The sequence below is a fragment of the Melanotaenia boesemani genome, chromosome 20 (genome assembly GCF_017639745.1).
Source record: "Melanotaenia boesemani isolate fMelBoe1 chromosome 20, fMelBoe1.pri, whole genome shotgun sequence".
In the NCBI taxonomy this organism is placed as follows: Eukaryota; Metazoa; Chordata; class Actinopteri; order Atheriniformes; family Melanotaeniidae; genus Melanotaenia; species Melanotaenia boesemani.
Window position 1 is genome coordinate 25,794,002 of NC_055701.1, and position 15,147 is coordinate 25,809,148.

At 43.6% G+C, this 15,147-nt stretch overlaps 2 protein-coding genes across 3 annotated transcripts; one reads left to right on the forward strand and one right to left on the reverse strand.

Moving 5' to 3' along the window:
* Positions 1–236: 236 nt before the first annotated feature.
* On the forward strand, positions 237–6,021 carry fbxo34 (F-box protein 34). 2 transcript variants are annotated; one of them, XM_041971712.1, is made up of 2 exons: positions 237–366; positions 2,600–6,021. In XM_041971712.1, the coding sequence occupies exon 2, from the start codon at positions 2,607–2,609 to the stop codon at positions 4,392–4,394; it is 1,788 nt and encodes a 595-aa protein (XP_041827646.1). In that variant the 5' UTR covers positions 237–366; positions 2,600–2,606; the 3' UTR covers positions 4,395–6,021. The 2 variants fall into 2 exon arrangements, with proteins under 2 accessions (XP_041827646.1, XP_041827645.1); XM_041971711.1 differs by having other exon boundaries at positions 238–376.
* A 266-nt stretch (positions 6,022–6,287) lies between these two features.
* Positions 6,288–14,298, reverse strand: jmjd7 (jumonji domain containing 7). Its single transcript, XM_041971714.1, has 9 exons — positions 14,199–14,298; positions 13,928–14,078; positions 13,244–13,382; positions 13,009–13,123; positions 12,055–12,111; positions 9,952–10,047; positions 9,791–9,867; positions 9,552–9,711; positions 6,288–7,589 (listed from the first exon to the last, which is right to left on the reverse strand). The coding sequence occupies exons 1-9, from the start codon at positions 14,245–14,247 to the stop codon at positions 7,501–7,503; spliced, it is 933 nt and encodes a 310-aa protein (XP_041827648.1). The 5' UTR covers positions 14,248–14,298; the 3' UTR covers positions 6,288–7,500.
* Positions 14,299–15,147: the final 849 nt, after the last annotated feature.

Genomic DNA, 15,147 nt, shown 5'->3' on the forward strand with positions numbered 1-15,147 from the left:
CATTTTACATTTTGGTATTTTCTTTATTATAAGACACATTTATTTTCTTCTCCAGTCTCTGGATACTCATGACAACACTAGAACAAAGTAGTTATTGTGTTAGATGTGGCCACAGCAAATGATTGTAATATTGATTATTTAAGGAGCTGAACTGAGAAAGTGCTCCAGACATGTGGTTTGAGTGTTTACCCGAAATTAACAGCAGTGCTAAGAGAAGTCTGGATTTCTGTGTACAGGTGTGTGTTTATGTCCTGACTGCTGTGAAGACGTTGGTGGAGGAGGAGTAGACGTGGTGTGTAAGACATGTGAAGCCAGCCAGGACCACACCTCAACACTACCAGCAGCCAGTCAACACACGTTGCCAAGGTAACTAAAGGTAATGTAATCTTACATGCTGCTGACAAGAACACGATCCACGGCAGGGCTACTCAATCCAGTCCTACAATTTATTTATTTATTTTAAAGTGTGTGTGTGTGCATGTGTATGTATGTACGTACGTTGAATGAACTTCATAGATGGTGGATTTATTTAACTCAGGTGTGTTGAACCAGGGACACATTGAAAACATGCAGGACTGTGGCCTTTGTGGGACTAAATTGAGTCCCATGAGGCTCTGATCTACAACCATCTAAGGTAAAAAAAAATCAAAGATGGACAACAGCAACAACTTCACCAACATCCTGTAGCTTCAGTTTGTATGATCAGCTGTTCTAATTCGGATCGGTAGACCTGTCTTCTGTTGTTGCAGCAGCTGGAGTTAGACCATAAACAACATTTTATTTTACCCACATGAGTGCAGAGCATTCGTGTTTTCCAGGAAGTAAACAGAGAATAGCACAGTTTTCCCACATAAACTCATAAACATAGAAGGAAGTGAGAGTGAAGCAACATGGAGATCAGGTTTGTGTCTGGATGGTGAGGTTGTTGGTTATCTCCATCCACTAGTACCTTTAGCAAATATGTCTACTAGGGACATCTGACTGAAGTGCCCGCCATGTTTTCCAGTTTTACCTGAGGATGTGGAAGGAGCTGATCTCAGCTTTGGCTATTCCTCAGTTCTCCAAAGCATGTTGGCAGTGAAGGTGGTGCAGCAGATTTTACCTGGACATGATCTTCACTAACTAGTAATTTGGTCCATGTCCCACTTCTTTTAAACCAAGTATCTCCAAGCAATGGAAATGTTATCATGGTCAGCATCTGTTGCAGCTTCACTTTTTGAAATATATCCATTCATTTTCGCCAATCAGCATCTCCAGTAACACAGCTGCTCTGCTACAGGTTAAGTGGTGCAGCAGTAAAAGCGGTCGCCCTTAAACTGCTTCCTGCTGTACCATATTACCAACATTGTTTCGGCTGTTTTAACCGCTTCTTGATGGGGTCTGTTTCTCAATCGCCTAAGATGACATATCCAAAATAAATGAAGTATCAAAAGATATGTGTTTATATACTATTTTTTAAAATAATAAATAGTTAAAATAACTTTTAAATCATAGGATAGAAGCCCAATAGGAATAATAAATTAAAGGTGTCATCACCTGGTATTTTCATATATCCACTGTCCTCTAAGTATCTTTAAATATTTTTTTAAAAACTTATTAAACAACAACAAAAAAAATCAAACATAGAGCTTGTTCTGACCCTTTGCTGACACAACAACTTTGTCTCGTGAAAATTCATGCAAGTCTTTGACTAATGAGATGCGCGCTGATTGGTCGCAGGGAGGCCAGAGTCAGAAGGGGGGCGGGCCCAGTGATGGCGAGCAAACCTGACCGAGTAGCAGTTTACGGAATTCAGCCATTTATGTTTGAACCAGACTCTGAGCCTGAGAGTGAAGATACTGAGATGGTGGAAGAAGCACGTTTACAACAAAATGTTTACAAAGATTCGTGTGGCAGAGCACTTCACCCCGCTTATAGAAAAGAAAACACATTGCAGGGGGTTAAACTTTTAGTCTCTTCCCTTAGCATTAGTGTTAGCATTAGCAGTGTCAGCAGACTTTATATCATTATATCCCTCTTCCACGCCTAAACTCATGCCTTAGGCGTGGAAGTGGGGCTGGCTTAATCAGATAGCCTCCTGTGATGACGAAATCGCAGGAGCAAATTAAATTTGTGCGTTTGCGGTGGCTAGTTAGCTCAAATCCCCCAGGGAGACGAGTATTAACACCTTCCAGGCAAGACCCTTAACACTACTGCTTAACCACTGTAAGTCACCTTGGATGAAAGCGTCTGCTAAATGACTGTAATGTAATGCGAGAGTTTAACCTTGTCGGGAGTTCTGCTGTGAGCAAAGGGCCCAGAAGTAAAAACTCGACCGTCTTCAAAAAAAAGGGTTTCAGGGAAGTTAACACTTTGGTCCAACACCAATACATGTTTTAACTTGGAAAAAGTGCAATTTCTTTGAATGACACATTTAAGTAGTTATTGATAAATCTATTTATTTTGTTTTTTTACAATTTCAATAAATTAATGACACACTTAATTAATTATTCAACCCTATATTGATTTATTTCATTGTGGTAAGTCTTTAAACTGGCTGCTAATGTTATTTTTGCCTTCCCTCACCCATCCCTCGTCCTTTCTGTCTCCCCTCTCTCAGGTTTATCATGCATCTGAAGTCATATCCCAAGCTTGTGCGCTCAGAGCTGCATGTGGATGCAGCTGCTGTTCACGGGTCGTCCCAGCGGAGCAGTCTGTTTGTGAGCCAGCAGGGAGGGATGTTGAGGACCTTCACCAGTAACCATGGCAACATCAGCAGCAGCAGATGTCTCCCTCTTAGCATCATGTCCAACAACACGCTCTGCTACACCAACACCATCAGCAATGTGACTTCACTCCGGCTCAAAATGCCATCCCACATCTCCCTGCAGCCTCCCCCCTCACCTCCTGGCAGCGAAAAGTCACATGGACTGTATCAGACCAGGACTGAGGACGTTGACACAGGACTGAACATGTGGACTGTTATCAAACCCGGACATGTCCGGGAGAAGATTGCTATCTTTGCTTCAGAAGACAGGTGGGCAGATGGGGCCGGAGGATGTCAGGAAGGGAACACAAACAGCCTCTCCACAACGGGAATGTCCCGGGCGGTGAAGACGAAGTGGGGCTGGGAGGAAAACTCCTCCACCAAACGTCGTCGCTTCAACCAGAAGTTCCAGCAGGACAAGAGGACAGGGATCCTGGATGAACCAGCTCCACGGCAGTCAGATGGCAGTCTGTGTGGGGGGCGGCTGGGGGAGGAGGAGGAGCAGGAACAGAAGTTATCTGTTGTGGAAATGGTGGCGTTCTTGGAGCAGAGGGCCAGCGAGCAACAGCCAGACCTGAAACCTCTCCTCGCCCTCCAGAGGAGCTCCACCACCATCACGCTTGCCAAAGTCCTGCCCCTGGAGACAAAAGGGGAGGAGCCAGAGAACATCCGGGTGTCAGAGATGGTAGCCAGGCTGGAGTCGGAGTGTTTGAAGAGGAGGACGGAGGAGGGTCTGTCCAGGAGCAACAGCCTGAGACGAGCAGTGGGACGGGTGCTGCTTGCCAGTGGGGCAGCGGTGACATCATCATCATCAGCTGGAGCTCTGAGTCAGAGCGAAAAACCAGCACTGAAAATGACCCCACCTTCAGGTGAGCTGTTTGAGGGGGGAGACAATGTCACAGAGGTTCAGCCTCTAGCTCCGCCCCCTCCATCTGAGGAGGCAGAGCCTCTGCCAGGCTTGTTGTTTCTGTCTCTGCCCCCTTCTGAGATGACCCCCCCACAGACCCCACGCTCAAACCTCTGCACCCCTCACTACAGAACCAGCTTCTACCTGGAGCCAGCCCGGGCCCAGACCTTGCAGCCACCTGTAAGCCCCGTCTCCTGTGGCTCTGGCAGCCAGTCAGAGGAAACTGTGTGTGTGCCCCCCTTCTCTGTCGCAGTGCCTTTCATCCGGAGTGCTTCAGCATCACAGGACTTTCTGGAGCGGCGCCAGCGACTGCAGCGTCTGCTGGCGCCGCAGCCGTTTCTGCTGATGCTGCCACACCACCTGCTGGTCCAGATCCTCCTGCTGCTGCCCACTCAGAGCCTCGCTGCGCTCAAATGCTCCTGCACCTACTTCAAGTTCATCATCGAGAACTACGGCTTGCGGCCTGCAGACTCACTCTGGGTGTCCGACCCCCGTTACCGTGACGACCCCTGCAAGCAGTGCAAGAAGTGCTATGGGCCCGGAGATGTGTCGCTGTGCCGATGGCACCACAAGCCGTACTGCCAGGCGCTACCGTACGGGCCGGGTTACTGGATGTGTTGCCACAGCACCCACAGGGATGCACCTGGCTGCAATGTTGGTCTCCATGACAACCGATGGGTGCCCTCCTTCCACAGCATGAATATGCCCATCTACAGGAGGAGCTGTAACCATGACAACTGAGTGTTTTCTTTTTTATCATGAAACTAGGTTGGGCTGCAGCAGCTGTTTGACTTCAGATCTTTAGTGAGGACCCACAGGGTTAAATGGAGGTTGATGTTGTTCTGACTGAACACTGCAAACAAAACAAGGAATTTTACTCTACCTAAACCAAGTCAAAGCCCAGAAATTTGGGTTTATGATGTGGATTTTTACAAGTTGTCGTTCTTCATCAAGACCAGGTCTGTGTTAGTCTGTTTTCAGGGGTGATATGGTGTAAAAAAATCACACAGCTGGAATCGTGATGGTGGAAAATGTTCCTGATCTAAAGGGCCTGTAGCTCTGCTCGCTCATCAGGATTAAATATTAATTCTTTAAACTCAGAGTTTGAGTATAAAATCACTTTAGAAGCATCCAGCTGATGGTTGAAAGTAAAACCATGCACAGCCAACATGGACGTCATACTGTCCATCCTCAGTCATGTGACATCGTTGCTGCTGTATTTATGTAGAATGTTTTTTTTTTTTTTTGACTGTTTTTCCTTCTGATGTAATAAAATCATGTTAAAACTCTGGTTGAACAGCTGCTGCAGCCCATCAGCTCTCATGATGCAACACTTGCTTCAGTTTTCCTGAAAAATGCAACAGAAGCAAAACATTCTTTCATTCAGGCACATTCAGTCAGCTGGAGGGAAAAATACCGAAAAGACTGAAATAATTTATTCTTAATGATTGAAGCTGAAATAAATCTGTCCTGTAAAATTAAGTCTGAAAGGATTTAAGGCCACTCTGTTTTTTAAGGAAAACTGGAGCAACTGCCCCCACCCTGCCCCGCTCAGACCATCACCTCTCAGCTTCAGGAGTCCTCCCAGCTACAACCCCTCTGAGTCCAGAACCAAACATTGGCCCCATCAGCTGACCGGAACCATGACAGAAGTCTCTGGTTCTCCCACAGCAGGATTGGCCACCAGCCGCCTTCTGCAGTTTCACAGCAGATTCTCAGGAACGATGAGCTCTGAGGTCCTGCAGCCCATCGGGCGCTGCTAACACATCAAAGGGAGGTTTTTTATGGATGTGATGGAGGACAAAGTGGACCAATGTGGAGTTGAAACCAGAATTAGCTGTTTCTGTAATGGAAATCAAACGTTTAAACATTTCTCAGCTCCACATGCTGGTTTCATCTTCCATCACACTAAAAAAAACCAAGGAGTTTTAATCTGTTGATTAGCTTTAATAAACACAGAAGGGTTAAATTCCTCCAAAGGAGACCTCTTCTGGGGCTCATCGGTCCATCAGAATTCTCTTGAGTTCTTTAAAAGGGCTCTAGTGTCTTCAGGTGTCTCATTGTTTTTATCAGACTAAGGTTTGAACATTTCAGAGGTTTTAAACCTTCCAGTAATCCGTTAGCTCAGCTTTAACTCCACCTGGCTGTCAGGTGAGTGGGGGCAGGGCTTCACTGGGAGGCGAGTTGTTCATAACAGAACTGACTGATAATCATTGTTTTCGTTGGGTGGAGAGAAAAGTGGCCTTGCGTCTGCGACAATGCAATAAGAGAAACTGGACTGTAAAGATTATTTAAAGACTATATGAGGAAAATGTGTTTGTCTGCTGGCTTTTAAAGATGTTTTACTTTAATAAACTGTTTTCTGATCTGTCCTTGTTTACGTTAAGATGGCTGGGCTCTCAGAGTCCAGCTGGTTCCACACCACCCATTGAGTTCATGTGTTCAGTCAGAAATAACCATCCTGTTCCTCTGATCTTCATGTTAGAGTCAGACCTTCTAAAGCGCTATGCCAAGCGGTGGACTTTGAATGAATCCCAGATCGTGTCGCACATAAACTCGGACCTGAACCTGGTCTGAGTTCAGATCTGAAACCTTTATCATCCACCCATCAGATGTCTGTTCTTCTGTCCTGAGAACAGGTGATCTGGTCCATTTCCACCTGGTCCTCTACCATCATATCACAGGTAAGGTCTGAAAGCAGACCTGGTTCTAGAAGGACTTTGAGGAAACTGTTTAATTTAGAAAAAAAAAAAAACAGAACTTTCAGAGTATCAAAGTGTGGACCAGAGTCTGTTCAGCTTCACTGACTTCAGCTATGTAAGTTTAATTATTTATCACCATAAAAAGGGCCTACTAGACATGTTGCCATGACAACACAAAGATTGGAGAAACTTGGAAGACCCGCATCTCTGAGAGAAACAGTCCCAGATTCTCATATGGATGAGGAAGATCCAGGACTAGATATCAGATTTTAACTTGATGAAGGGCTTCTTGCTTAAAATGAGACAAACAGCTTTTCTTAAACAGCAAGTAGTTCACAAAAATAATACATTATGGCATGTTCGAAATGATTAAATCTTCTTTTTTCACAAGGTGAAACTAATTAGACAAATGAGGTCTTTATCAGGGTCCATGTCTGAGGTGGCTCACACACCTCAGTTAACCCTCACTAATGAGCCAGAACACACACACACACGAACAACCTGATTGGTTAAAAGACAAGACCAAAAACAAAAAACTTTTTCTCTGCTTGAAAAGACACTGCAACGGCCAACTGAGCAAAAGGAACTTACAAAGACATCTGGTAATGATGAAGAATTATCACGTTAACCAACACGGTGGAGGTGGTATCATGCTGAGTTCCTGCAGAGAAGCAGGAAAACACATCTCCACTGTTAATGGTCTGAGACAAAACTCCAAAAATCTGAGGTGAGTTAAAAAGGAACCAGACAGGACACATGAAACCAGAACCTGGAAGAAATTCTAACAGACTCTGAGATTTCATCTGTTTCATCACCTTAACAAACACCATGACCAGCGTCCTCATCTGGTCTCACACACACCTGCACCGTTAACCCACACCCAGATGCAACCTCTTTCTGCTGATGGTGTAAATGGAGAATCCAGTGACAGAGACTTCAGCTCCTCGAAGCAGCTGCTCCAGGTTTGAATCCTGACCCTATTCTAATGAAAAGCAGAACTTTTCCCAGGTTTTCTGAACTTTTAATGAGTCTCATGTTCTGCTGCATAAACAGCTTCATCATCCATCAGGAAACACACTCGGGTTTCTGTAGAGTTTCTGTCTGTGGATGTGGTGTTGCCATGGCAACATGCAGTTGCTGTGATGTCAAAAAGACCGTGACGCTCCACATAGAGACTCCAGCAACTGGAAGTAGTTGTACTTGATGTCGTACTCCATGTCGTACCAGAAGTTCACTGCAACCAGAACCAGAACACAGAGGAGAGTCTTTATTAGTAAGCATACAGACGGTTCTGTTCAGGTGGTTCTGTAGGCTGGAAACTGGACACACTGTACCCGCTGCCATGTGCAGCACGGTGCGTTCAGGGGTCTGTACAGCTGTAATAGATGTGTACGTCATTGCTAGGGGTAGTACACAGCACTTGAACACCGAAATATTGAAAAGGCCAATCTGACGGTCACATTGTATTTCATTGTATTTAACATTGTGTTGAACTTGATGTGACATGTTCATGCTCTTGTTTACGTTGCTAACAGCAAGTATATTTTCCAGGCCTTAGAGGAGTTGTGGTGCAATCAGGGATCTGTATCAGCTCTAACAGATGTGATGCGTTCAGGGTCTGTATCGGCGGTAACAGATGCGGTGCATTCAGGGTCTGTATCAGACATGGTGCGTTCAGGGATCTGTATCAGCTGTAATAGATGTGGTGTGTTCAGGGTCTGTATAAGATGTGGTGCATTCAGGGTCTGTATCAGCTGTAATAGATGTGTTGCGTTCAGGGTCTGTATTAGTGATGGTATACTCGATTCTTTTTACTGACTCGAGTTTGAATGAGTCACTCACCAAAGTGAATCAGGTTTTTCAGTCATTTGAGTCAGTTGCCTAGAGAGTACATTTAAATCTACATGTGCACACAAGCTTCACCCCATTTCTGACTGATTCATACCGCTAAAACGACTGACTGAAAATATTCTATAAATATAATCTATATAATCCATTTGATAGTGGAAAAAGCTCAACAGATCTCTAAAGGGAACCTTTTATTTTTCTTTCTCTAACTCACACATGAAATTAAATATAAATGCAACTGAGTAAATTTGCAATGTTTAAACAGTGTAACATTAGAAAAAATAACTATGAACAATACAGTTATTGCTTGCTGCTTAGATGTTTTCTCATATTGGATGTGCTTCCCCCACGAAAAGACAAAACTATTTTGCAAAGCTGGTATTTTGCATGTGTGGACTTTTTATTTCAAAATGCATCCAAATATCACTTCTTCTGCAAATATCTATTTTTTCCCTTTTTACTGTGAAGTATGGACTAAATAAATAAACAAATACAGACAGTCACTTTTATTTTTAATAATTCAGATTTCTTTCCGCCCAAATATAGCTAAAATCTATTTTCCACTCAGAAAACAATCTAATGAAAGGCTGGAACTAGAAACTTGCTATTGAGTTCCGCTCTTTACTTGCATTAATGATTACAGCAGTAAAAAGTAGCTAATCAGACACTAAAGTCATAGTTCATCTTCAAGGTAAACAGTAGAGCAGCACAGCTTCATCTCAGTGAGGAAGCGGCTCTTCCAGTAGTCCGGGAGAGCTGGGAGGGAGGGGGTGAGTCTCTCGTACGTACTGTGAGTTCGTACTGAGCAACTGAGTGATTCATGCTGCAAGCTTAGTGATTTGTATGTAGCGTCTTGTGGACTCATAGCAGAGAGGGAAATAATGGTCCACCAGGGAAATGGAGAGTTTAGTTACGAAACACAAACTGTTGCTTTTCCCTCTATTACATTGATTAGCTGAATATATTTCTACAAGGGCAGGTAGAATAGCAGTTGCACAATAGTGATACAGTAAATTGTTTGGTCTCTTCAGTTAGCTCTGTAGTTAGCTTGCTAGCAGTAGCAGGGACAACTCAGTGAATGAGTCAGTGGGGAAGAGGAATCGTGATTCACGAGTCAGTAAACTGATTCTCGAGTATTGAACGATTCGTTCATGACTCGCACAACACTAGTCTGTAACAGATGTGATGCATTCAGGGTCTGTATCAGATGTAAGAGACGTGTTGCATTCAGGGTCTGTATCAGCTGTAATGGATGTAATGGATGTGTTGCAGTCAGGGTCTGTAATGGATGTAATGGATGTGTTGCATTCAGGGTCTGTATCAGATGTGGTGCATTCAGGGTCTGTACCTGCGATGCAACCATGTGACTGCTGGACATGATGGAACCAGAGCGACGGCAGGTACAGCATCTCGCCGGCCTTCACACTGCAGCACAGCGGCCGAGCCTTCCGATACTCTGGGTACTGCTCCAGGTCAGGATCCAGGGGATCCAGAGGGATCCAAGGGACCTGCAGGTGTGATGAGGGATCAGGATCAGGGTGGTCTACAGTGCTTCAAACAGAGCCATGGACATGCATCTGAACACACCTTCTGTGAGTCTGTCTTCTCGATGACCTCAAACTCACCATTGTCCTGCTCGTGGTAAACAGCCGGCTGGTACATACCTGAGAGACATGGTTTCTATGATTAGATGTGAATGATCAGCAGCAAACATACGGTTGAGGCTGGAGGGCGGTTGCCGTGGTTACCATAGGGGATGAATGGTCGGTCAGTGGGCGGCAGCAGAATGAAGCGCTTCACTCCAGAAATCACACAGTACAGATTCTCATACGGGTCTTTGTGCACTGACAACAAATATCAAACACATGATGTGATGTCAACACTGTAGATATGGATCAATATCTGTTTGTTTAGTTTTAAAACTACCAGCTAAGTTCCTTTTGGACTAATACTAAAATGGCCTGTGTGTGTGTTTTTGATTTGTCTTTGAGATTGACTACTAGAAAATGATAGTTATAGAGAGTTTTTCAACCATAAACGGATCATGTTTTCTTGTCTTATTTGAACTAAAAGCCAGCAGCGAATGTGACTAACTAAAATAAAAATATTGAAAATGTATGGTGCTTTGTATTAATTGTACGTCCAAGTGTAACTGTAGAGGGAAACATGCGCTACACAGGCCAACTTGGCCAATGAGAAAATGTAGTTTAATAGTCCTGGCTGTGTGGGCAGCTTCCACATCTGTGAAGATCCATCAATGCTGAAAAGTACATGGAGGTTTTAGAGCAACATCTGCTCCCATCCAGGCAACGTCTCTTTCAGGGAAGGCCTTGCAGATTTCAGCAAGACGATGCTGAACCACATCCTGCATCCATCACAGCAGCATGGCTTCACAGGAGAAGAGTCCGGCTGCTGAACTGGCCTGCCTGCAGTCCAGACCTTTCACCAGTACACAACATCTGGAGCATCATGGAAGCAGAAATCCAGCAACCAAGGTCCAGGACTGTAGAGCAGCTAGAATCCTGCATCAGACCAGAATTGGACAACATTCCTCTCCTAAAACTCCAGCAACTGGTCTCCTCACTTCCCAGATGTTTCCAGACAGTTGTTAGAAGAAGAGGGGATGCTACACTGTGCCGAACATCACCCTGGAACTACTTTTTACACCATGCTGAACATCACCCTGGAACTACTCTTTACACTAAGCTGAAAATCACCCTGGAACTACTTTTTACACCATGCTGAACATCACCCTGGAACTACTTTTTACACCATGCTGAACATCACCCTGGAACTACTTTTTACACCATGCTGAACATCACCCTGGAACTACTTTTTACACCGTGCTGAACATCACCCTGGTACTACTTTTTACACCGTGCTGAACATCACCCTGGAACTACTTTTTACACCGTGCTGAACATCACCCTGGAACTACTTTTTACACCGTGCTGAACATCACCCTGGAACTACTTTTTACACCGTGCTGAACATCACCCTGGAACTACTTTTTACACCGTGCAGAACATCACCCTGGAACTACTTTTTACACCGTGCCGAACATCACCCTGGAACTACTTTTTACACCGTGCTGAACATCACCCTGGAACTACTTTTTACACCATGCTGAACATCACCCTGGAACTACTTTTTACACCGTGCTAAACATCACCCTGGAACTACTCTTTACACTAAGCTGAAAATCACCCTGGAACTACTTTTTACACCGTGCTGAAAATCACCCTGGAACTACTTTTTACACCGTCCTGAACATCACCCTGGAACTACTTTTTACACCATGCTGAACATCACCCTGGAACTACTTTTTACACCATGCTGAACATCACCCTGGAACTACTTTTTACACCATGCTGAACATCACCCTGGAACTACTCTTTACACTAAGCTGAAAATCACCCTGGAACTACTTTTTACACCATGCTGAACATCACCCTGGAACTACTCTTTACACTAAGCTGAAAATCACCCTGGAACTACTTTTTACACCGTGCTGAACATCACCCTGGAACTACTTTTTCCACCGTGCTGAACATCACCCTGGAACTACTTTTTACACCGTGCTGAACATCACCCTGGAACTACTTTTTACACCGTGCTGAACATCACCCTGGAACTACTTTTTCCACCGTGCCGAACATCACCCTGGAACTACTTTTTAAATGGGGGCTGAAATTCTATATTAAATTTATTTATTTAATTCTGTTTATGGTTTCAGAATTTTAGAATTTTACAGTCTAGTCAAAAGATTTATGAGTTACTAAACAAAATCCATATTGATGATATTTAATAATTTTAATATCTAATTATCATGTTGATAGTTGAGTTCTTACTGGACGTGATGGCGTTCCCATCTCCAAGCCAAAAGTTCACTGCATCTGGAGATTTTCCTGATGGAAGAAGAAAAGATGAAATAAGATCCAAAAATGATGATAATTCTGATGCTCAGCCACATTTTGTTCCTCTCTGAGATGAAGATCATTGAGACAGAACCAGAAGAAAAAGTCTTCTCTGGTTTCTGGTTTCAGATTATTGAACTAATTATCAAAATTCCAGATAATTGACCAGATCAGTGTTTGGACCCTCATTTATCTGCTGGGTTTAGGTCATACCCTAACATGTGTATTTAGTGTGCAAGAGCATTTCCACAGAAAGTTTAGACTTCAGTTCGACCCGCTGACACACCTGGTTCTGCTAGAACACAGGAACCAGAAAAATCTTTGCTGCTGTTACAGCAGGAAGTCTGAAATAATAAAACCGCCAGTTATTATCATTATTACATGTTAATTAATTTCTCAACACTTTAAATGCATAAAATCACATGAACATTCCTTATAGGTCTTTAAGTTTTATTGTCCAATCTTCTGATGCCAACATAACAAGATAATATAACAAAGTAAATTCCATCTAAAGTCCCTCTGATGCCAACTATAAATAAATCCTACATATTAAGTCTAATAATAATAATAATAATAAGAAGAAGAAGAAGAAGAAGAATACATTTTATTTCTGGGTGCCTTTCCAAACATGATCTTATCACTGTCTGTCAAGTTTGATATCAACCGATTTCTTTTCTTTTTTCCTGACACTGATCTCTCCTCTGATCATAAATCAGATATCCATGAAGGTTTGATATTTCCCGCTTCACCCCACCTGACTCCATGTAATGTTGGTGCAGAACTGGACAAGCTGTTGAGAAGACCAGTTTCATCTAGATCAGGTGTATGGAGCAGGCAAACATCTAAAAGACGTGTATTCTCTTAGCAAGGTCAGCAGTGTAAACTCACCGAGAGCTGTGCTCATCCAGGGAACATGAGGCTCCAGGTCATCGATGAGTTCAGGGAGCTCCTGCAGCAGGTTGGAGCACTGCTTCTGGATGTAGAACACCCCACCTTTCTGCACCTGGAACAATCATCATCATCATCATCAACCAGCAGCTGCTCAGACTGCTATCTGCAGGTTCCCACTTCAGGACTTCCCACTTCAGGACTTCCTGCTTCAGGAATTCCCGCAGAGTCCTACCTTCCCTTCAATGATGTCCAGGACAGAAGAAAAGCTCATCTGTCGTTCTTCGGGCATCATGAATCGATCTCTTGCCACAGCATCAGCGTATCCATTAGGAGTCACTGCCACGCTGATGACCTTTGACCCTATCTTCTCCCTGCAGACAGAAACTCAGGAGCTGGATGAATTAATTCTTTATTTCAAAGAACAAAACAAAAACAAACTAAACAAAGCTACAAAAACCCCAAAAATCCTTTACATAAAAGAAGATCCATCACTACTTACACAGTAAACAATGATGTTAACAGCTCACATCAAATTCCACTGGACTGTTATCACATTAAAAATCAATTATTGACCTTTTTATGTTGGAAAGAGAGTAGGAGGAAGCTAATGATTATCTAGTTCTACCCCTGATTAATAAACAGCACCTTTTAACTCACTTATACTACATATACCTATATAAAATATACAGTACCATGTTCTATACCTGTATACATATACATACACACAGAACATATTCATTCATTTTAGATATTGACACTTAACCAACATTATGTTATATATTTATATCTAATTATACATAACAATTGATGTATAATTGAGATTTTTGTCATTATTATTATTTTATATATAGGGCTATGAAACTTCAGCTTCCAGACCTTCAGACTTTAAGGCTGGACCGAGTCCAGTCCTGCTCACCTGAGGTAGTCCGGGCTCCACCTGGACAAGGCGGGCCAGTGGTTTAGGGCGTTCTGGATGATGCAGGGCTTGTTAGGACTTATCCAGTCCCGGTAGAACTGTAGCGGGTCCGGAGGTTCGACCAGGTACGGCACCGACTGGTCTAGAAATTCTGGAAGGTAAAAAAAAAAAACAAAAACAAAAACAAAACTGTTACTGTATCCTATGCAGGTGTAATGATGGAAAGTGACTACAAGTTGGTTAAAGACCAGACCGGATGTCCTTCTCTTACCGCGAGTCTCCTCTGAAAACCCCTCCAGAAGTTTCTGAACCGATTCCATCTAATCTCCAGATGTCACATCACTCCTTACTGATGGCCTGTCACGATGCTACTTTGTTTACTACATGTGCGCATGCTCAGAAGTCGCCATCCTACTGCGTGAAGTGACAGTGCGCTCCCTCTGTTGGACGGAGGATGAACTGCAGCTGATTTCATCCAAAAGATGGCAGCAACAGCAAAGCTGAGCTCCATTCACAGCCACACACCTAAATAACCAGGATCCACCAGCAGTCACCAGGTCCAAGATCCACCAGCAGGACCAGGATCCTCCTAGACAGGCACCAGGCCTAGAAACTAACAGCAGTTAGCCATCTGCTACTCAGCAGCAGCTCACCTGGGTGAAGGGAATGCCAAGTGGAAGGGCTGGGGGATGGAACAGGGACATGGCAACAGCAGATGACTTGGAGGAGATTAAAAGATCTCTCAACTTCATGTCAGGTGAGCTGGCTAAGCTAACATCCCAGCAGGAGAGAATGACTGGGTTGATGGAGAAACTGAAAGCACTGCGGATAGAGAAATATAGGAAAATATTTGTACACAAGAAGAGAAGATCTGGTGCTACGAGGTCTCGATACTCTACATAAAACTTAGGTCCGTGCTACAGCAAATTTGGAGTCAACAGAAGATCCCCAGAAGCAGAACTGGTCGCAACAAGTTGAATGTTCTGCACAGACAGAACATAATGATTGAAAGTGAAGCAATATCTATTTGTCACATATTACCAAGAAAGTCAGAGAAATCAAAGCCATCATCATCATTGTAATAATAAAATAACTAAAATAAAATATTTAAATTAAATTACACATTTAAATATTTTGTTTATTACATCATGCAGTTCTCTCCGCAGCCTTGACAGCTGAACTGATGGCTCTTCTCTTACAGGCCCCTGTGATGCCCAGAA

Coding starts and splice junctions, on each gene's coding strand:
- fbxo34 (XM_041971712.1), top strand. CDS start 2,607: ATGCATCTGAAGTCATATCCCAAGCTTGTGCGCTCAGAGCTGCATGTG.
- jmjd7 (XM_041971714.1), bottom strand. CDS start 14,247: ATGGAATCGGTTCAGAAACTTCTGGAGGGGTTTTCAGAGGAGACTCGC. Junction 13,383..13,927: donor TGGAGCCCGGACTACCTCAG/GTGAGCAGGACT, acceptor TTCTGTCTGCAG/GGAGAAGATAGGGTCAAAGG. Junction 12,112..13,008: donor CTGGATGAGCACAGCTCTCG/GTGAGTTTACAC, acceptor TTCTTCCATCAG/GAAAATCTCCAGATGCAGTG.